Raw genomic sequence first — 19,406 nt, 5'->3', positions numbered from 1 at the left:
TTTGCCTCGAAATAGTGCCCCAGAACACCGGAAATAATCTCGCTTCGTCGATCAATCAAAGACAATTCGTGAAAGTTTGTCAAGTGATTGAGGTTTTTCGAGTAAACAGTTGATTAATTAATTAATTACAAAATCGTCATGACGTGTAGCAGGAGTAAAAATTGATGAGAATAATTAATTGAGGTCTGATTGATTGAAAATGTCGAGCAGAGGCATGATTAGCAACGATGCCTTCCTCGGAATGCATCATCAAACGAATTTCTTGGTATCAGACTATGACGAAGGTAGGACTAGTCGCATTTAGTTATTTTGTGTCTCTCAGGTAATTATCCGAGATGCCAGATGTTATCGGGGTTTAAACGTGTGACTGTTGATATACTTGTTATCTCGGTGAGTATAAATCGCGTGAATTGGGGAGGCTGAAGTAGTTGTGGTGGTGTCGTGTAGGATTGTGGGAATTATCGTCATGCAATCGTGAAGTGGAAACTGATGCTCGATCATCACTTTTTGGTTACGATTTTATTCGTGATTTTGCTCCACTGGGGGGATTATTGGACATGGAGCTACGGTTGAAACGTTGTGGTAATACGGGCTATTCATTGGAAATTGTTTCGTGGGGGGGGGAGGAGATTATAGTCTGAATACAGGATTAAAATACAGAGTTTTTTTTTTAAATATGGACATTTTTTAAATAAATTTTCTGTGTTCAGAGATTTCACTTTTTGGGAATTTTTAGGAAGTGAATTCCACTGAATTTTTAAGGAATTTCATCATTTTAAATTCACTTTTGTATGGAATATTCAATGGGGACTTATTTTCAGTTCAATTATTCTACGATAATACATATAAATCGGAAAAAATTTCGGTTAACATGTTTTATTGGAAATTTAAGTAATTTCGTCATTAAAAATTCCCAATTTAATGAAAAAATCAATGGAGACTGATAACTTCACTCGAATTATTCCATAAAAAGAGTGGAAATCAGAAAAAATATATTCCTGAATTTGTATTTCCGTGAAATTCCAATTTCTTTCCTAGCATTGTATTTTGATTAACAAAAACATTTGAAGAAAATTCACAATTTAATGAAAAAATGAACGGAAACGGTGAACTGCAGTTCAATTATTTCACGAAAATGGATAGAAATCGGAAAAATCCCGTAAATTCAAGTAAATTGGTGAAGTCTTATCTTCCAACTGTTCAAAAATTGAGAATTCCTTTCTCTTTCCCGTGAACTTCGAACTTTCTACTGAACCATCCGTGAAATTTAAATTTCCTTCTAACATTCCTATTCCTTCACTCCCAAAATTTTCATGGAAACCCCGGCATTGAAGTATTGATCGTTCCCCAGTGTCGACCAACTTTTGCGTAAAACTTTTTGGTCACTTGCCAAAGACAGTTCTGTAGCGGACGTCACCTAGAACATCAAAAAGTGGAGATAACAGAGTTTAATATGATTCTCCACAGAAGCATCCAGGCAACTTCTTTGTCAGGTCTATTCTTAGAGACTCCGCACAACAGCGAAAGTGTTGCTGATAAGGATATCTTAGTATCGAAGACACGTGACTCGAACATGTGCTCAATCCCCTGTTTATTACGCAGAATGAGAATTATGGATAATGAATTGTTACGAGTGTCTTCATGCATTGTTTTGTCCCGTTGGAGGCTATTCTCGGGTGGCGAGGTTGTGGGGCAAACAATCCCATTAGCTTTTTTGTTTATCCCCCCCGAGATCCGGTTTGTTATTAATCAGTTATTGGGCCCGAGCCAGAAATAATCGACAGGTTTCATCGATGAAACCGGCGGCATTTCCCAGTGGATAAACAGTCGGACGAACCGGTTCTGCAGTAGATTTAGACTTTCATAACAGACATTCATCAAGTGGAATGAGGGAAATATACAGAATTTTTTTACTGAATGAACAATTTGAGAAAATTGGAATTTTTTTATTGAAGTGATTTTCATGAAATTTTTCCGAAGGTTTTATTCCCATCCATTTTATTTTTTTAATTTTTATGTCGAGCCTGTACTGTAGTAATTTCAGGGGAACGATATTGAATTAGATTTAGAGGAAAATAATAATGGAATTTCGAATTTTAGTGAAAATTTAATGGAACTCCCAATTTTTCCGCTGCAGGAAAACGAGAAGTCCCTGATTTACTTAAATTTTCAATTAAACATGACTGAATTTTTTATTAATTGAAAATTCAAGAATAATTTACCTGAAAATTCAAAGTCTCCAGTTAAATTGTGAATTTTCAATCACAAAATTCCTTGAAATTTCCGTAAAACAGTCGCCTGATTAATTTTCTATTCATAAAAATATTTCATACAGAAACATTAAAATCCATTCGCTCACATAAAGCCCTTCCATGAAATGCAATACAATTTTCTAGCAAATGCGTAGTTTTTCCGCAAAGTTTTTGCAAGAGTTAACATTCTATTTTTACTCCCATTTATGTGTCAACTTAAATAAACTATTTTCCCAACAACTTCCTGCACTGCCTCCGTACACACCCAGTATTATGTCGCGAGGAAAAACAAACTCATGTCGTTGACCTTGCATATCCCCAACTATGCACATAAAATGTTGAATTGAAAGGCGATATATTTGGGTCGCGAAATCCAATGAGGGAGAAAGCATATATATCTCTTTATATTTTGTTCCCTTCCCTTTGATACTTAATTCAGTTATAAAAATATCAACAATAGTATATATTATATTAAAGTTATGATCGACAGACAAAAAACATTAATGCCACAAGGGCACTAGTAACTATATTTTGACTAGTGCCACTATGACAAAGCATCTTTGACTGATACTCGATTGACAATAGTTGTTGACTTTTCGAGGAATATCTCCGAATCTAAGGGAGATAGAGAAATTTTCGTCACTATATTTTTTGTAGTTCTTAATCCGCTCTGTAAAAAAGGTTATGACAAAAATTTTGCTATCTGACTTATTAGATCCGGAAATATTCATTGAAAACTGACCAATGTTCAAAATCGGCAGAATTTCATTTTCTCCCTCAGAGTCAGGCTTCTCTGTTTTATTTGTTTGGATTTATACTGTTTTTCGTTCAGTACATGCAATCCGCCATCTCGTATTTTTATTTTATATATGTGTATTAATATAACTATTGAATAAGGACTTGACCCTATAATTGGCCTCGACTGTTAGGCCCTTGATAAATAAAATAAATAACAAATAACAAATAAGATTAAATCAATTAATTGACTGCCAATGAGGGAGAAAGTCTCTTCGATTTCAGTACTCGTTATGGCGAGAGATTAATTTTCCGCATGGAGGGGAGAAATATGTTCATGTGTGGACATGGGGGTCACCAGTTTGGTGCCTCCACCAAGCGCCTCAGTCTCTGCGTCACTTTCCATGCGCTGGGAACGTCATAAACCGCCTCCTCGTCAATACAAAATCAACAGAAAGTAAAAGAAACCGGTTTTTTTTAAATAAAAAATGTATTTGTCCAAATGAAAATAAAAATCTTTCTCAAATAAAAAAAACATATAAACTACCAAGTTTTAAAGAAAAAATATTTTTCGGATAGTTTTCCTGTGATAATTAACTTGAATTGTTCGATAAGACAAGGAACACGAACTTGAGTGATAGATTACTTAGTGGATAGTCCACCTTGGGTCAACACTAGTTCCACGTTGTTCGATAAAAACCCACTGGCAAACACATTAACTTACAATTTTCGTATGATTGATGACGGCGCGTCTATTCACTGAGTTCCCGGAATTTTCCACTACGCAATCGAATATTTCTTCGGACGTGGTGATAAGGAAACATTCTCGTGTCAGAAGTGACTGAACCCTCGACCGGAAAACACGATTTTAGTTTCAAAAGAGAAATTGACGGGGATCATGGATATGAATTTTGTTCTGAGTAATGAGAAGGATCTTCTGAATAATTTACCACGTGAATGTTTGAAGAGGGTGAGGAAGAATGGGCCGAGGGTGCCGGCAAAGGGTAATTAATAGAGATAAACAATAAGTTTTTGTAGATTCCCGAAATTTCATTTTTTTTTTAATGAGAGGGAAATTATATGCCTTAGTTGTCAGGGGATTATCTCGGCAATGAGAGGATTTAGAGAAAAATGTTGCGGGATATTTTTTGTGGGGAATTTTCTCAACTACAAAAAAGGTTTTTTGACATTTTTCTCTAAATTCACTCGTTTCAGAGATAATGAGAGAATTAGTAAAAGTATTTAGCATATTTCAGAAAATTTTCTTTTGTTTTTAGTTGAGGATTAAAGGACCCTTGAGAGTTAAACGATTTTTTAAGACATGAGGGTCAAATGACCCGTAAAATGTGCAGGATTAAGGGTCAAGGATTAAGACAGAATTAATAACACCTATTTAGCATAATTCAGGATTCTTTTTGTTTTTAGTTGACGGTCAAATGACCTTTGACGGTTAAACGATTTTTTAAGACGTGAGGGTCAAATAACTCTTCAAAGTAGAATTAAGGGTTAAGTAAGGGTCACATGACCCTTAAGGCTTAAACGACCTTTCAAGACGTGAGGGTCAAATCACCCTTAAAAATAGTTGGGATTAATTGCCAAGGGTTAAGATTAAGGATCAAATACTTGTCATTGAAGGGTATTTTAAACAACTCCAAACATTCTTAAGGGTCAATACCGAAATGATCTACAATTAAACCCACTCTATCACTAAATCCCTAAAAACGAGACAAATTTCTCGATTCCAGGAAGTGAAAGCCCAGTGTTTGACGGAGCAAATGGAGCAGCAGGCAACTCAATGCGAATAGCGCCCTCCGAGCTACCGAATGAGATATCAGCCCCCTACGAAGTCCCTCAGTTTCCCATAGAGCAAATCGAGAAGAAGCTCCTCATCCAGCGTCAACTCACCGTAAAGTAATTATCACAATTATCACTCTTTAATTAAACCAAAAAATCCCATTTGTAAGCAAGAAATGTTCAATTATGTTTGACGCCCTCATTTGCATGCTTATTGCATACGTCGTTCTACCACTGGTGTGTTCGCACTTTTCAGTTTTTTTTTTCTCACCCTGCAGTGAACACTGTACGCAGTCCACTGACGATCAATAAGTTACCACGAACTCAACCCACGCCTGTAGCTTTATTTCGTTTCTTATCCCTGACACCTCGGGTCACTCTAATCTGATAAATTCGGGGTAATTTAATATTGGAGGCTGAGATTTCGGTCCGAAGAATTAATGGAACTTCGTGGAGTTTTATTTCGTTATTTTATTGGACTCTGGGCTGTTTAATTAATGAAGTTGTTCATTTTCGTTAGTTTTGGGAAGTTGAGGGAGGAAAACTAGTGACAAGTCTCTTGTCTCATGATTATGCTTTTAATTCATGATTTTATTGATGTGGAAATTCAACACGAGTTTAGTAATCATGAGGTATCATCTCGATTTATCGTAATTACTGCAATTGATGGATTTTTATGCATTTATCCTGCAAGAATGGAATTTTCAATTCTATCCGATGTGGGAGTTTTTTATCTCGATTTTATTTATTCGTTTTATCCGAGTCTGCGGGTCGTTTAATTAATGAACTTGTTAATTTTCATGAGATTCTCGGTCTCTAGAATTTATTGAAGAAAACTTGTGACAAAGTCTCTGTTGTCTCATGAATATAGTTTTAATTAGAGACTTTATTAAGGATATCCAAGTATCTTTTTCGATTTGATACAGACCACACCATAGATTCAACCACTTTCAATCATCAAATTTGTCAGTTAAATTGCGGGAGAAAATTTATATCAGATGATCAGGTACCTCATGAACATTTTATTTACCCCTCCGCCCCTCGTAATTTCATTAACATGAGGTGCACATGTCCATTGCATGCGCATGTAGCCTCCTGTGGCAGGAGCTAGCGCAATAGGGAGGGGATGGCAACCGGTGGGTGATACTCAGTATTTCGTCGACTGTTGGAGGAGCGCCTCCGTCCACCTCCGTCGGCTGAATCATTCAATTTTTTTCACGCGAGAAAACGAAAAAAAAAAACGATGCATCGAAATTCCGTACATTTTTTAACGATTCAATAATCAGTTTCCAGTTGAAATAAAACAATTGTCTACATTAAATTGTTTGGAATGTAGTCGCCCAACGAGAAGTTGAATATTTGATAGTTCAATCAATTTGTTTTATTCTTTATTTGTTCAGTCGTGAGGATTTCGGTCATTTTTTTTTATTGCAGTGGAAGGAATAAATATGTTCGCGTATGCTATTGATTCGAAACGTTGGCAGCGAGATAATACACTCTTAGTAAAGTAAATAGTCAAGATGAATTCAATATTTCATATCCTCTGTTCCTCTTCATTTCATTCATTCTATTTTTCTATTCATGTCTCTGAACTTTGCCCAGTGAATTTTAAATACGAACAGCACTCCCAAATTGCGTAATGTCTCCCAGAATTTTAATGAATAGGATTTTTCCCTTTCATTTTCCAATGAATCACTGCTATATGCATCGAAATTCCCTAAACTTTCTAACGATTCAATAATCAATTTCCGGTTGAAATAGAGCAATTGTCTATATTAAATTATCTGAAATGTAATCGCCCAACGAGAAGTTGAATATTCAATAGTTCAATCCGTTTGTTTTATTCTTTATTTATTCAGTCGTGAGGATTTCGGTAATTTTTTTTTTTATTGCAGTGGAAGGAATAAAAATGTTCGCGTATGCTATTGATTCGAAACGCTGGCTGCGAGATAATACACTCTTAGTAAAGTAAATAGTCAAGATGAATTCAATATTTCATATCCTCTGTTCCTCTTCATTTCATTCATTCTATTTTTCTATTCATGTCTCTGAACTTTGCCCAGTGAATTTTAAATACGAACAGCACTCCCAAATTGCGTAATGTCTCCCAGAATTTTAATGAATAGGATTTTTCCCTTTCATTTTCCAATGAATCACTGCTATATGCATCGAAATTCCCTAAACTTTCTAACGATTCAATAATCAATTTCCGGTTGAAATAGAGCAATTGTCTATATTAAATTATCTGAAATGTAATCGCCCAACGAGAAGTTGAATATTCAATAGTTCAATCCGTTTGTTTTATTCTTTATTTATTCAGTCGTGAGGATTTCGGTAATTTTTTTTTTTATTGCAGTGGAAGGAATAAATATGTTCGCGTATGCTATTGATTCGAAACGCTGGCTGCGAGATAATACACTCTTAGTAAAGTAAATAGTCAAGATGAATTCAATATTTCATATCCTCTGTTCCTCTTCATTTCATTCATTCTATTTTTCTATTCATGTCTCTGAATTTTGTCCAGTGAATTTTAAATACGAGAAACCCTCCCAGAATTTTAATCAGAATCTGAATTTGTATCGTCATTTCATATCTCTTGATATTTTTCTTAACATTCACAGACGGTGAGAAAATGCTGCAGAAATAACACGAGGAACGTGGAGTGTTTTTCCAGATGTTGGGGGCTGTTTATTAATTTATCTCTGTTTATTTCAGAGCTGCAAAAGATCTTGAAGAACGTAGGAGTCATTATGAGCCATCAATCGGTCCAGATGAGATAGAGCATCCCTTTAATCTGGAGGAGAGTGACTTTGTGCCGCATTTCCAGAGGGTTTCAATATCGGGGGAGGACACGTCAGGGGTAAATATCCTCAGGGAGTTGTTAGGGGGGGGGGAGTGGAACAAGAAGAATCACGAGAAATAGCGAATATTTAGGACGACTCAGGAGACTATTTTTTGTTTTTGGTTCAAGGTTGAACGGTTTCGTGGGTCAAATGACCCTTTAGAACGTTTCGAGGGGTCAAATGATCGTAAGGGTCAAAGAACCCTCAATGACCTTCAGGGCTGAGGGTCAAATTGTCGTAAGGGTCAAACGAACGGCGAAGGCGCGTCGGGTTAAGGGTCAAATGACCCTTTCTGATCATTTTGCTCGAATCAGTTTGACCCTTACGACCATTTGAACCTTAACCTTGTACGTTCTTATAAGGTATTTGACCCTCAACCTTGAATGTTCTTCAGGGTTCTCAATTTCAAACGGTCTTAAGGGTTGTTAAACTCTCAAAATCTTTTGACCCTCAATTGCAAACGTTCTTACGGGTTGTTTGATCCTCAAGTTTAAATGTACTTAAGGGTCGTTTGACCCTCGAAATATTTTGACCTTCAACGATATGACTCTGAACTCAGCAAATGATAGTTTTAAGGGCTTTAAGGGTTAAACGACCCTTAAACATATATTTGTTTAAGATATTTACCCCTGACGTGTCGAGGGAGGACCCGTCAGGTGTGAATATAGTCAGGGAATTATTAAGGGGGACCGGGGCAAGAAGACTCACGGGAAAAAGTGAGACTATTGTTTTTGGTTGTGAAGGTAAAAAAACAATGACCTTCGAAATTGACGGTCAAATTGTCGTAAGGGTCAAACGAACGTTGATGACGCGTGGGGTTAAGGGGTAAATGACCCTTTCCGATCATTCTGCTCGAACCAGTTTGAACCTCAACCTTGAATGTTCTTAAGGGTTGTTTGACTCTCACAACCATCGTCTGTTGACCCTTAAGGGCACAGAAAAAATTCGTTTCACCTCTCACAACCTCACATTTTTATCCTCTTTATTTTCAACAAAAGAGAAGCACTTCTCTACAGATATTTCTCTCCCGAAGAATTGGCGAAAGTGTCTTTACCTATAAGGAAATAAAATTTTATTCAATCATTGTTCGTCACGCCATTAAGATTATTTATTTAGTGAGGAAATTCTCGTAGACACGAGGTAGAATTATATATGCTTTTTTTCCTCGCTGAGAATATCTTAAAATCCGATTTCCGTTGTCGAGTGCTGAGAGAAGCCACACCAGTGCGGTTTTACGTAGAAAATACAACTCCCTTGTAGACCGTACGTCATCATTTTGAACGCGCCCTCGATGTGCAACCCAACGACTTGCGCAACACCGAAAAATAAATTCGATAATTTTGTACTGGGAATTGATGAATAACTTGCCTCTCCTTCTCTCTATCCCTCACTCTCTTCCTCAAGCTATTGTTCGTAAATCTCCTATTCGGTGGATGAATATCGAGTGCATTCGGGATTCAATGAAATCGATGCATCTCTCGAAACATGGAGTCCAGTTTATTTATTCTGTTTTTTGTGGAATCACTTTAAATACCAGGGATTCCAGAGGAACATAAAAATATTAATCAATTTTTTTCATAAAACTCTTTATCACTGAGATAATTGGGTAAATAACAAGGTAAAATGGACTTGAGGGTCAAACGACCCTTGAAGATGTTTGGGATTGAAGGTCAGACAGTTGTGAAGGTCAAACAATTTTTGAAAACGTTCAGGTTTAAGGGTCGAAAGACCCTTGAGGATCTTTGTCATTGAAGGTCAAATGATATTGAGGGTCAAACGACCCTTGAGGATGTTTCGAATTGAAGGTCAAATGATGTTGAGGGTCAAACGATCCTTGCGGATGTTTGGATTGAAGGTCAAACAGGTTTGAGGATCAAACAAATTTGAAGAACGTTCAGGTTGAAGGGTTAAGAGACCCTTGAGGATGTTTCGAATTGAAAGTCAAACAATTTGAGGGTCAAACAATTCGTAAGGACGCGTGGAACTCAACTAAAACAAAAATCCCCTGACTGGTCGTTTTTTCTGGAATTTTTTCGTGCCCCGTCTCCCCTGAAGAAATGATAGCTAACCGGATGATCATTGGAATACCAATAAAACACTTATTCAATATCGTCTACAAGGAACATATCGATTCAAGATAACCTTGGCTGGGTCACTGTAGCGCCAAACTGGACGTGTCTCAGTTTATTGAGTCAGTGGGGTAATTCGCGTCTGTTAAAGAGGATAGCCTCATTTTTTAGGCTTCTTCGATTATTGACAGATAATTTTTAGACCATCTGCACTTGGGGATTGATGGAGCGTTGAGGAATAATTACAGAGCTAATTCCTAAAGTTGACTCTTCGATTATTTCGTTCGAGTTGACGAGGCGAAACCCACACGTGCTATTAAATTTTACAGACAAACTTAGCGGATTCGTTAGAAAATACTATCGAATTTCTATTGAATTTTCTATTAGTTTTTGAGAGATTCAATTGAAAAATAGATTTTTGAAATTACGAAATTCTATTTTTTAAATTGGAATCAAAACATTTTCCAATAGAAATGTTCAATGGGAAATATTCTATAGAAAAAAGCATTTAGAATTCGTGTTTTCTACACAACTTATTCCATTCAGATATTTTCGATAGAAATTTCTCGACTTCAATTAATAATTAATTACAAATAACTTCAATTAATAAGTCTTTTTGTTTATTTTTCATAACAAAGAGAAGGAAAATAAAGTGAGAAAAAAATTTAAGATCAAATTCTAGTGAATATTTCTATAGAATAATTTCTATCGAGCATTTTCTATTAAATTTTTCCATCAATAAAAAAAAAAAATTTTCCATGAAATTACCTCAGGGGTATTTTTTAATTACGTCTGCATTAATCATCTTTCTAATGAATAGGTCCCCTTGGAGGATCTGCAGAGAGCCTCGCAGATGCTCGTTCAAGCCCTGGACATTCGTGAACAGTACATGAACAATTCGAGACAAACTTTTCCATCAATAGCAGCAAGATTCCTGAGAAGTGTCGATAAACGTCCCATGAATATTGAAGACGAGGTGCAGCACGACGATCGCATGGCAATAGCAGGTCTGCTCATGATTACATCATCGTTTTGTTTTCATTATTGATTCTCCTGTTCATAACTCTCGTTAATTCGTAATCTCCAGAGAGTAAATGCGATAAGCTTCCCACGGCCAGTGAATTAGAGATCTTCGACACGAGGTCAGACGCTGACATCGATGCCTTGATAAGATTAATCGACTGCACAGGTTCCCCTCCCTCCCTTTATTCCTAAAAATCCTTAAATAATTTAATACCTTGTGGGGTGGGAGAAATGGGTCAAGAACGAGTTGTCGGATTATTTCGTCGTTATGGTAGGGTCGAGGGGGTTTTGAGGGTCACGTCAAAGATGTTCTTGTCGAGAATCTCAGGGAAACTTATGAGTTTCAGAGATGTTGATGGAATAGTTTGGAAGAAATTCTTTGACTTTTTGCTGTTTGACAAATAATTTTGTAGTTATTCAGCAAATATCTTAGAAACTATTCAGTTTATAAGGAAATGCCAGAAAACATTTTTTACAGAGAATTTCATGGACTGCAGAAAAATTTTTCTGACATTTTTAAATAAATTCATTAGTTTCGGAGATAATCACGAAATAGTCTAGAAAAATTTCTTTAATTTTTGCTGCGTTAAAATAGTCCACCACGAGTTTTTTGCAAATATTCGAGAAACTATTGACTTTAGAAAAAAATATCAAAAAATATTTTTTGCTGAAAATTTTATGAGCTATAAAAAAGTTCTTCTGACGTTTTTCGATAAATCCATTAGTTTTGGAGATATTCACGAAATATTCATGAATACATATTTCCATTTTTGTTATCTTCAAACAATTGTCCCTCCTACTCCCCCAGGTCTCTCAGGTCTCCAAAAAAAATCCATTAAAATTCTCGATTCCCTCCAAAATCACGTGAATAATCTCTCAACTTTGATTACTGAATAATTAATGCATTACAGATCACCCAGTGCATGCGCCAGCATCGAGAGACCCTTGGGCCTGTGAAATTCCCCCAGCCAAGAATTACAAAATAGCACCGGTTAATGGTGTATTCAACCTGTTTGCCACCGAGGAGGACTACCAGAATGGCAAACCCATGCCATATGCATACCCCGACCTTGCGACCTTCGTCAGAGACATGAATCTCCTTTGTTCTATGATAGCTGATGGTCCCCTCAAGTCCTTCTGCTACAGGCGATTGAGTTACCTGTCATCCAAGTTTCAACTACACGTGTTGTTGAATGAATTGAGGGAGCTCGCTAGTCAGAAAGCAGTGCCACACAGAGACTTCTATAATATCCGAAAGGTCTGTTTCAAACTCATTATCAAGAGAACATTTGTCCCACGAAACTTGAATTTCCGAAATATATCCAAGAGAATTGAACGAATTTTTTCGTTAACAAATTAATTAAATATTGAGGGAATAGTTTGGAAGAAATTCTTTGACTTTTTGCGGCTTGAAAAATAATCTTGTGGATTATTTAGCGAATATCGTAGAAACCACTGGGTTTACAGAAAAATATCAAAAAAGATTTTTTGTGTAGAATTTTATGGGTTACAAAAAAGCTTCTATGACGTTTTTGAATAAATCCATTAATTTTGGAGATATTCACGAAATAGTCGGGATATCTTGATGAGATTAATCGACTGCACATGTTTCCCTCCTTTTATTCCTAAAAATTCTGAAATAATTTAATACCTCGTGGGGTGGGAGAAATGGGTCAACGAGTTGTCGGATTATTTCGTCGTTATGTTAAGGTCGAGGGGATTTAGAAGGTCATGAAATAGTTTCGAAGAAATTCTTTCACTTTTGGCTTCTGTAGTAACTAAATTTCGCATGAAGTTTTGTACAGTTAATTTTCCGAATATCTTTGAAACCGCTAACGATAGAGGAAAACATCATAAAATCATTTCTGTAATCCTTGAAATTCTCCACAAAAAATGTCCTGTGATATTTTCTCCTAAACCTATTAATTCCCGAGAAACTTGCACGAGAACTAGAAACACTTCTCAAAACAAAATTTCCCCTAAAATATTTATTCGTGTCTTGTCTAATATTCACTCCACGGAATCAATCCGGAATAAATTATCTTCACTCACAGGTCGACACTCACATTCACGCAGCCTCTTGCATGAACCAAAAACACCTTCTGAGATTCATAAAGAAGACCCTGAAGAACCACGCTGATGAAGTGGTTACTTGCTCCAAGAGTGGAGAAATGATGACCCTCAGACAAGTGTTTCAGTCCATGAATCTTACTACTTACGACCTCAGTGTCGACATGCTCGACGTTCATGCAGTAAGTACCGTAATGAGTACCTCCTCATTATCACTTTCCAGTTTTTTATTTTAAAAAAACCTTCATCGAGGCTCGAAATTTATAGATTCATTAACAAAATGAGAAATCGTATAGGAAGATAATCTCGATATTATTTAGAATTTTTCCCACAAAAAGTCGAGTGATTATTCTTCATTTTTGATAATTTATAACATTTAATTTTTATATGTGTCATCACTAATAATTTTTTTAAGCTGGGAAATTTTTCAACAAAGATTTTTTTTCGACGTTTTCTCTTAAAATTTCCTATTATTAACACTATTTTACCATTAATCACTACGAAATTCTCGTGTCTGTGAATTTTTATTTGTTAATAATCGAAAATAAAAAATAATAATTATTAATAATCGTTATGAAGTTATTTTTTATACTTTGTTTAATTTTTATTCTAATGAAAATGATATTTCGCAATTTTTAAACATGAAATTCTCTAAATTTTTATGGGAAAACGTCTGGAAATATTTTGTTCTGCTCACAAAATTTTCTCCAAGAACCGTCGCCCCCAGAGGATGAATCAAAAACTGATAAATTTTTTTATTCCCCCAGGACAGAAATACGTTCCACAGATTCGACAAATTCAACGCTAAATACAACCCCATCGGCGAGTCTCGTCTCCGCGAGGTGTTCTTAAAAACCGACAACTACCTGGAGGGAAAGTACTTCGCCCGAATAATAAACGAGGTATCGTCGGACCTAGAGGAGTCCAAGTACCAGAACGCAGAGTTGCGTCTGTCGATCTACGGAAAGAGTGCAGACGAGTGGGACAAGCTGGCCCGTTGGGCAATAAACGGAAACGTCTACTCGGACAACGTCCGCTGGTTGATCCAGATCCCCCGTCTCTACGACATCTTCAAACTCAATAAACTGATGACGAATTTCCAGGTAAGCGTGCAGTGGAAAAAACGGACTGGTCAGGTTTTTTTTGTTTTATTTGAGGATCAAATGACCCTTGAGGACATTCGGGGCTGAGGGGCAAATGGTTTTGAGGGTCAAATGACCCTTAGGAACCTTTTGAATCCTTTTTCTGTTTTTAGTTGAGGACCGAATAATCTTGAGGGTCAAATGAACCTTGAAAATTTTTGAAGTTGAAGGCCAAATAGTTAGGATTATTTGACCCTCAACTTCAAATATCCTTAAGATTCATTTCCAAAACCATTGGATTTTCAACTCCAAACGACCTTAAAGGGCATTTTACCCTCCTGACCATTTGACCCTTAATTAAAAGCAAACAGAGGAATCAAGAGGTTCTTAAAGGTTGTTTGACCCTCAAGACCATTTAACTCTCAACTCCAAACGTTCTCAAGGGTCATTTGACCCTCAACACCATTTGATCCTCAACTAAAAAAGAGAAAAAAATGCTCAAGAGGTTCTGTGGGTTATGTGACCTTCAAGACCATTTGACCCTCAACTCCAAATGTCCTTAAGACTCATTTGATCCTCCAGATCATCAGACCCTCCGCTAGAAGCAAACAGAGGAATCAAGATGTTCTTAAGGGCCATTTGACCCTCAAGACCATTTGATCCTCAACTAAAAACAAGCAAAGGAATCACGAGCTTCGCAAGGGTTGTTTGACCCTCACCAAAAAAAGTTCCCCAAATTCTTCTAAATAGTCGTTCATCCCAATGTTCCTTTTTCCCCCGTTCATTTCCCTTTCTTACTTCCAGGAGATCATCAACAACATCTTCCTCCCCCTCTTCGAGGTGACGAACGATCCCACCACTCACCCAGAGCTCCACAAATTCCTCCCCTACGTCATCGGTTTCGATTCAGTGGACGACGAGAGCAAACCAGAGAACCCTCTCTTCGATAAGGACGTGGCACCCCCCCAGGACTGGAATGACGTGGAGAATCCACCCTACGGCTACTACCAGTACTACACATACGCCAATATGACGGTTTTGAACCACTTCAGGGCTGAACAGGGTCTCAATACGTTTGTTCTTCGCCCCCATTGTGGAGAGGCTGGGCCCATTCAGCATTTGGTCTGTGGGTTTATGATGGCTGAGAACATCTCTCACGGGCTTTTACTGAGGAAAGTCCCTGTACTTCAGTATCTCTATTATCTGGCGCAGATTGGAATTGCGATGTCACCGCTCAGCAACAACTCCCTGTTTCTTAATTATCATAGGAATCCTCTGCCTGAGTATCTGGCCAGGGGCCTCTGCATCAGCCTTTCTACTGATGATCCTCTGCAGTTTCATTTCACTAAGGTAGGCAGATGGGGTTGGAGAGCTATTCAGTTATCCAAAATGCTCAGTTCATTTTTTTTTTCGTTCAGAGAGAGTAGAGATGAATGACTGCATAATTTTGAGGATTTTTTAGGGATTAAGTTTGGGATTCAATTATAAATTAAGGCTTATTCTTGAAAAGATGGTATGAATGGCTTTTTTGTTTTCGAATGGAAGCTTTGTAGTCGGTAGATTTATCGATTCCTTAGGAGGAACAAATAAAACTAAGTTTTTTCATGTGAGAGGGGCGCTGTGAGGCTATAGCCCCTCTTACATAAAAAAATTAATTGTTTCATGTGTTTCTCCTATAGAATCGTTTGTTCGTCGTTTGCTCGCCCTGAAAACACTGTTATTTTCTTCAATAATTGCAATCTTTGACTATTTTCATTTAATTGATTATCAATCAGTTAAATGAAAATAAAATTTTTGCAATTATTCAAGATGATAGCAGTGTTTTTAGAACGAACGAACGAACGGCCAACTAACGATTCCTTAGGAGGATCCGGGGGAGGAACCAATGAAACAAATCCTCTTTTGATGTAAGAGGGGCCATATCTACAATGAGGGAGAGCGAAGACATAAAAAAATAATTGTAAATAATTGGGTCTGCCCCTAACAATTAAATTTTGACGGGCGACTAGCCACGGTGTATAAAATTCTGACCCTTGTCATTATTTTGTAAAAATCATTTCGCAAAAATGGATTTGTTTTTAACAACAAATGACAATAGGCGCTCCCTCTCCCCTCATGAACAAGAGAATCAAACGATCACGAGAAGTAGAAAAGTCACTGTTTTCAATTCAACGTAAAAATCAAGAGTAAAAAAAACAATTCATAAAATCATCTAGGGAGGTTTTCATCTGGGAAGACCTTCCTAGATGGTAAATTAATGAGAAAAATAATTTAAATCACTCACCGGCGTTGGATGAAAACAACAGCTCCGTTTTCACCTCTCCAACCAGCTACCTGCATCAGAATCCATGTGGCCCAATCCTCTCGAACCACTTGCACTCACAAAACAATTATTTTTACACTTCTGTCAGTACTTGCACCTTGGCGCCGAAAAAACAACACAAAAGCACTCGACACACCAATCGCCATCTTACGGATTAATCAATACGTCGGCAATTACTAAACTCCCGAATACACTCCCGCACTATTCACAACCTCAACTTCAGCGATAAAATCCTTTTATTCACTACTGGTTCTTTTCCCGCATTTTAATCAGTTTTTTAATTAGTTGAATTGTTTAATAACTCCGTGAAAGCGCATAAAACACTTGTTTCTTGTCCAGAATTATACACCAGGCGCCATCTTGTGACGTTGTTTTGTAGAGAAGACAGTTTTTTTACGGAAACGTACAGGAATTGACGTCAATTTCATATTATAATGGGTTGTCCATGGTTAATGACCAATTGTTTCTTTAATTGAGATTTATTCCATGATTTTTCCCTTCGTTTTCCTCGAAAATATCGGCAGCGAACAGCAGAACATTTATTTATTGTCAACCGCCAACTTGGATATGCGCGGAGACGTTGCGCAGGGAGTAGAAATATTTGTGGCGAAATTTTTTCATGTCCAACGCTTGTAATATACCACAGAATACTCGCCAATTTCATATAAAAATCATTGTTCTCCGTCATTATTAATCAATTATTATGTTATTGATAGTTAATTCGATGATTTTACCCTCATTTTCACCGGAAAAACACGCAGCGAACGCCAACATTTCGTTCACTGCCCGAGTCCCGCCGCCATGTTGGACATGCGCGGATGTGTTGCGCAGAATTATTTATTGGCAATCAACTTTTTTGCCTTCTAGCGCTTTTAAGACATTGAAATGCTCTCCATTTTCATAATGAAATTGCTCTTTACCATCATTATAAATCAATTATTACGTTATTGAGAATTAATTCGGTGATTTACCCTAATTTTCTCCGGAAAAACACGCAGCGAACGCCAACATCTCGTTCACTGCCCGACTCCCGCCGCCATCTTGACCATGCGCGGATGTGTTGCGCAGAATTATTTCCTGGCAAATTACTTTTTTGCCTTCTAGCGCCCAGAAAACATCAAATGCTCTCCATTCTCGTGATAAAATCGTTGTTTGCCATTGTTACAAATCAATTATTACGTTACTGACAATTAATTCCACGATTTACCCTCATTTTCTCCGAAAAAACACGCAGCGGACGCCAACATCTCGTTCACTGCCCGAGTCCCGCCGCCATCTTGACCATGCGCGGATGTGTTGCGCAGAATTATTTTCTGGCAAATTACTTTTTTGCCTTCTAGCGCCCAGAAAACATCAAATGCTCTCCATTCTCGTGATAAAATCGTTGTTTGCCATTGTTACAAATCAATTATTACGTTACTGACAATTAATTCCACGATTTACCCTCATTTTCTCCGAAAAAACACGCAGCGGACGCCAACATCTCGTTCACTGCCCGAGTCCCGCCGCCATCTTGACCATGCGCGGATGTGTTGCGCAGAATTATTTTCTGGCAAATTACTTTTTTGCCTTCTAGCGCCCAGAAAACATCAAATGCTCTCCATTCTCGTGATAAAATCGTTGTTTGCCATTGTTACAAATCAATTATTACGTTACTGACAATTAATTCCACGATTTACCCTCATTTTCTCCGAAAAAACACGCAGCGGACGCCAACATCTCGTTCACTGCCCGAGTCCCGCCGCCATCTTGACCATGCGCGGATGTGTTGCGCAGAATTATTTTCTGGCAAATTACTTTTTTGCCTTCTAGCGCCCAGAAAACATCAAATGCTCTCCATTCTCGTGATAAAATCGTTGTTTGCCATTGTTACAAATCAATTATTACGTTACTGACAATTAATTCCACGATTTACCCTCATTTTCTCCGAAAAAATTACGCAGCGAACGCCAACATCACGTTCACTATCAGACTCTGGTCGCCATCTTAGACATGCGCGAATAAGTTGCGCAGAATTCTTTTTTTGCTTTGAACGTATTTGAATTCTAGCGCTTGTAATACTTTGAAATGTTCTCCATTGTCGTGATAAAATTGTTGTTCCGCATGTTTATTAATTAATTATCATGATTTTGATAATTAATTCGATGCTTTTATCCTCATGTTCGCCCGAAAAACAGACATCTTGTCAACTTTTCATTCTTGAGATTAATTTGGGTGCACTATAGTTGAATTCTAATTATTCTCTTTTCTGTTAATTTTGTAATTATCTCAGAAATTAGTAGTTTTAGGAAAAAATGTTCAAGAAAATTTTTCTTTTGAGGATTCTCTGGGGGTTTTGAACAATTTTATTCACCTGAAATGTTCATTTTAGTGCTCAAAATGCTTATTTCATTTTTTTTCATTCAGGGAACGAAAAAATGAATAAATGCATGATTTTGAGGATTTTTTAGTTATGAAGTTTGGGATGACATTATAAATGAAGATTTATTCTTGAAAGCATGTTAAGAATTAATTCATATCTTCTTCTTCTATGTCTTCTACGGGTTTCTCTGGATGTGTGTGTGCGTGTGTGCGTTTTAAAATTCTTTTTAAAAAGTATGAATGATTTGAAATATTTCTCATTCACAAAGTTTAAGACGAGATTGAAAATTGAGGTTTATTGATGCCTTTTACGATTAAATTTTCAATTTTTGAGAGTAATGTGAGCTTCTCTGGGTGATAGGAACCTCTGATGGAGGAGTACAGCATCGCCGCGCAGGTGTGGAAGTTGAGCTCATGTGATATGTGCGAGTTGGCGAGGAACTCTGTCCTAATGAGTGGATTTCCCCACAAGGTATTATTTTTTTATTGGGGTATTAATTGAGAATAACAATAAAATAATTTTTTTTGGAGAGCATATTTATTTATTTCATATTTATTTATTTATTTAATTTATTTTATCTATTTATTGAAGATCTACTTTTGAATTTCTATAGTGAACCATTAGAAAACATTTTCAAATTATAAAAAAACGAAGAATTCTTTTTTTTTAATGGAAATGTCTCAAAATTATTCTAAAACTGTCATTTTTGGAGATTACGACCTGCTTTCATAAATAATTCATAAATAATTTCCTTTCTGAATCTCAATCGATAAATTTGATGATTTAAAGTCTCCAAAACTTAAAAGTTCCTAGAAATATTCAAGAAACCTATTTCCAATACAATTTTATAACT

General features: G+C 36.8%; 1 protein-coding gene across 8 annotated transcripts in view; it reads left to right on the top strand.

Moving 5' to 3' along the window:
* The window catches only part of LOC107036011 (AMP deaminase 2), a 28,110-nt gene that overhangs the window by 5,874 nt on the left and 2,830 nt on the right, over positions 1-19,406 (top strand). For 3 of the 8 annotated variants that reach the window (XM_015253696.2, XM_015253698.1, XM_015253699.1), the window contains 8 exons: positions 4,733-4,898; positions 7,497-7,641; positions 10,514-10,700; positions 11,628-11,974; positions 12,771-12,968; positions 13,554-13,889; positions 14,673-15,218; positions 18,914-19,024. In XM_015253696.2, the coding sequence (XP_015109182.1) occupies positions 4,733-4,898; positions 7,497-7,641; positions 10,514-10,700; positions 11,628-11,974; positions 12,771-12,968; positions 13,554-13,889; positions 14,673-15,218; positions 18,914-19,024 (2,036 nt within the window). Of the gene's footprint in view, positions 1-227; positions 285-3,391; positions 3,992-4,732; positions 4,899-5,957; positions 6,289-7,143; positions 7,211-7,496; positions 7,642-10,513; positions 10,701-11,627; positions 11,975-12,770; positions 12,969-13,553; positions 13,890-14,672; positions 15,219-18,913; positions 19,025-19,406 lie in introns of those variants that run through there. The other 5 variants (XM_015253700.1, XM_015253697.1, XM_015253701.1 and 2 more) reach the window with 5 other exon arrangements.

The sequence above is a fragment of the Diachasma alloeum genome, unplaced genomic scaffold, assembly GCF_001412515.2.
Source record: "Diachasma alloeum isolate Michigan unplaced genomic scaffold, Dall2.0 Dall_scaffold_00203, whole genome shotgun sequence".
Classification (NCBI taxonomy): domain Eukaryota; kingdom Metazoa; phylum Arthropoda; class Insecta; order Hymenoptera; family Braconidae; genus Diachasma; species Diachasma alloeum.
This window is presented reverse-complemented; position numbering and strand designations above follow the sequence as displayed.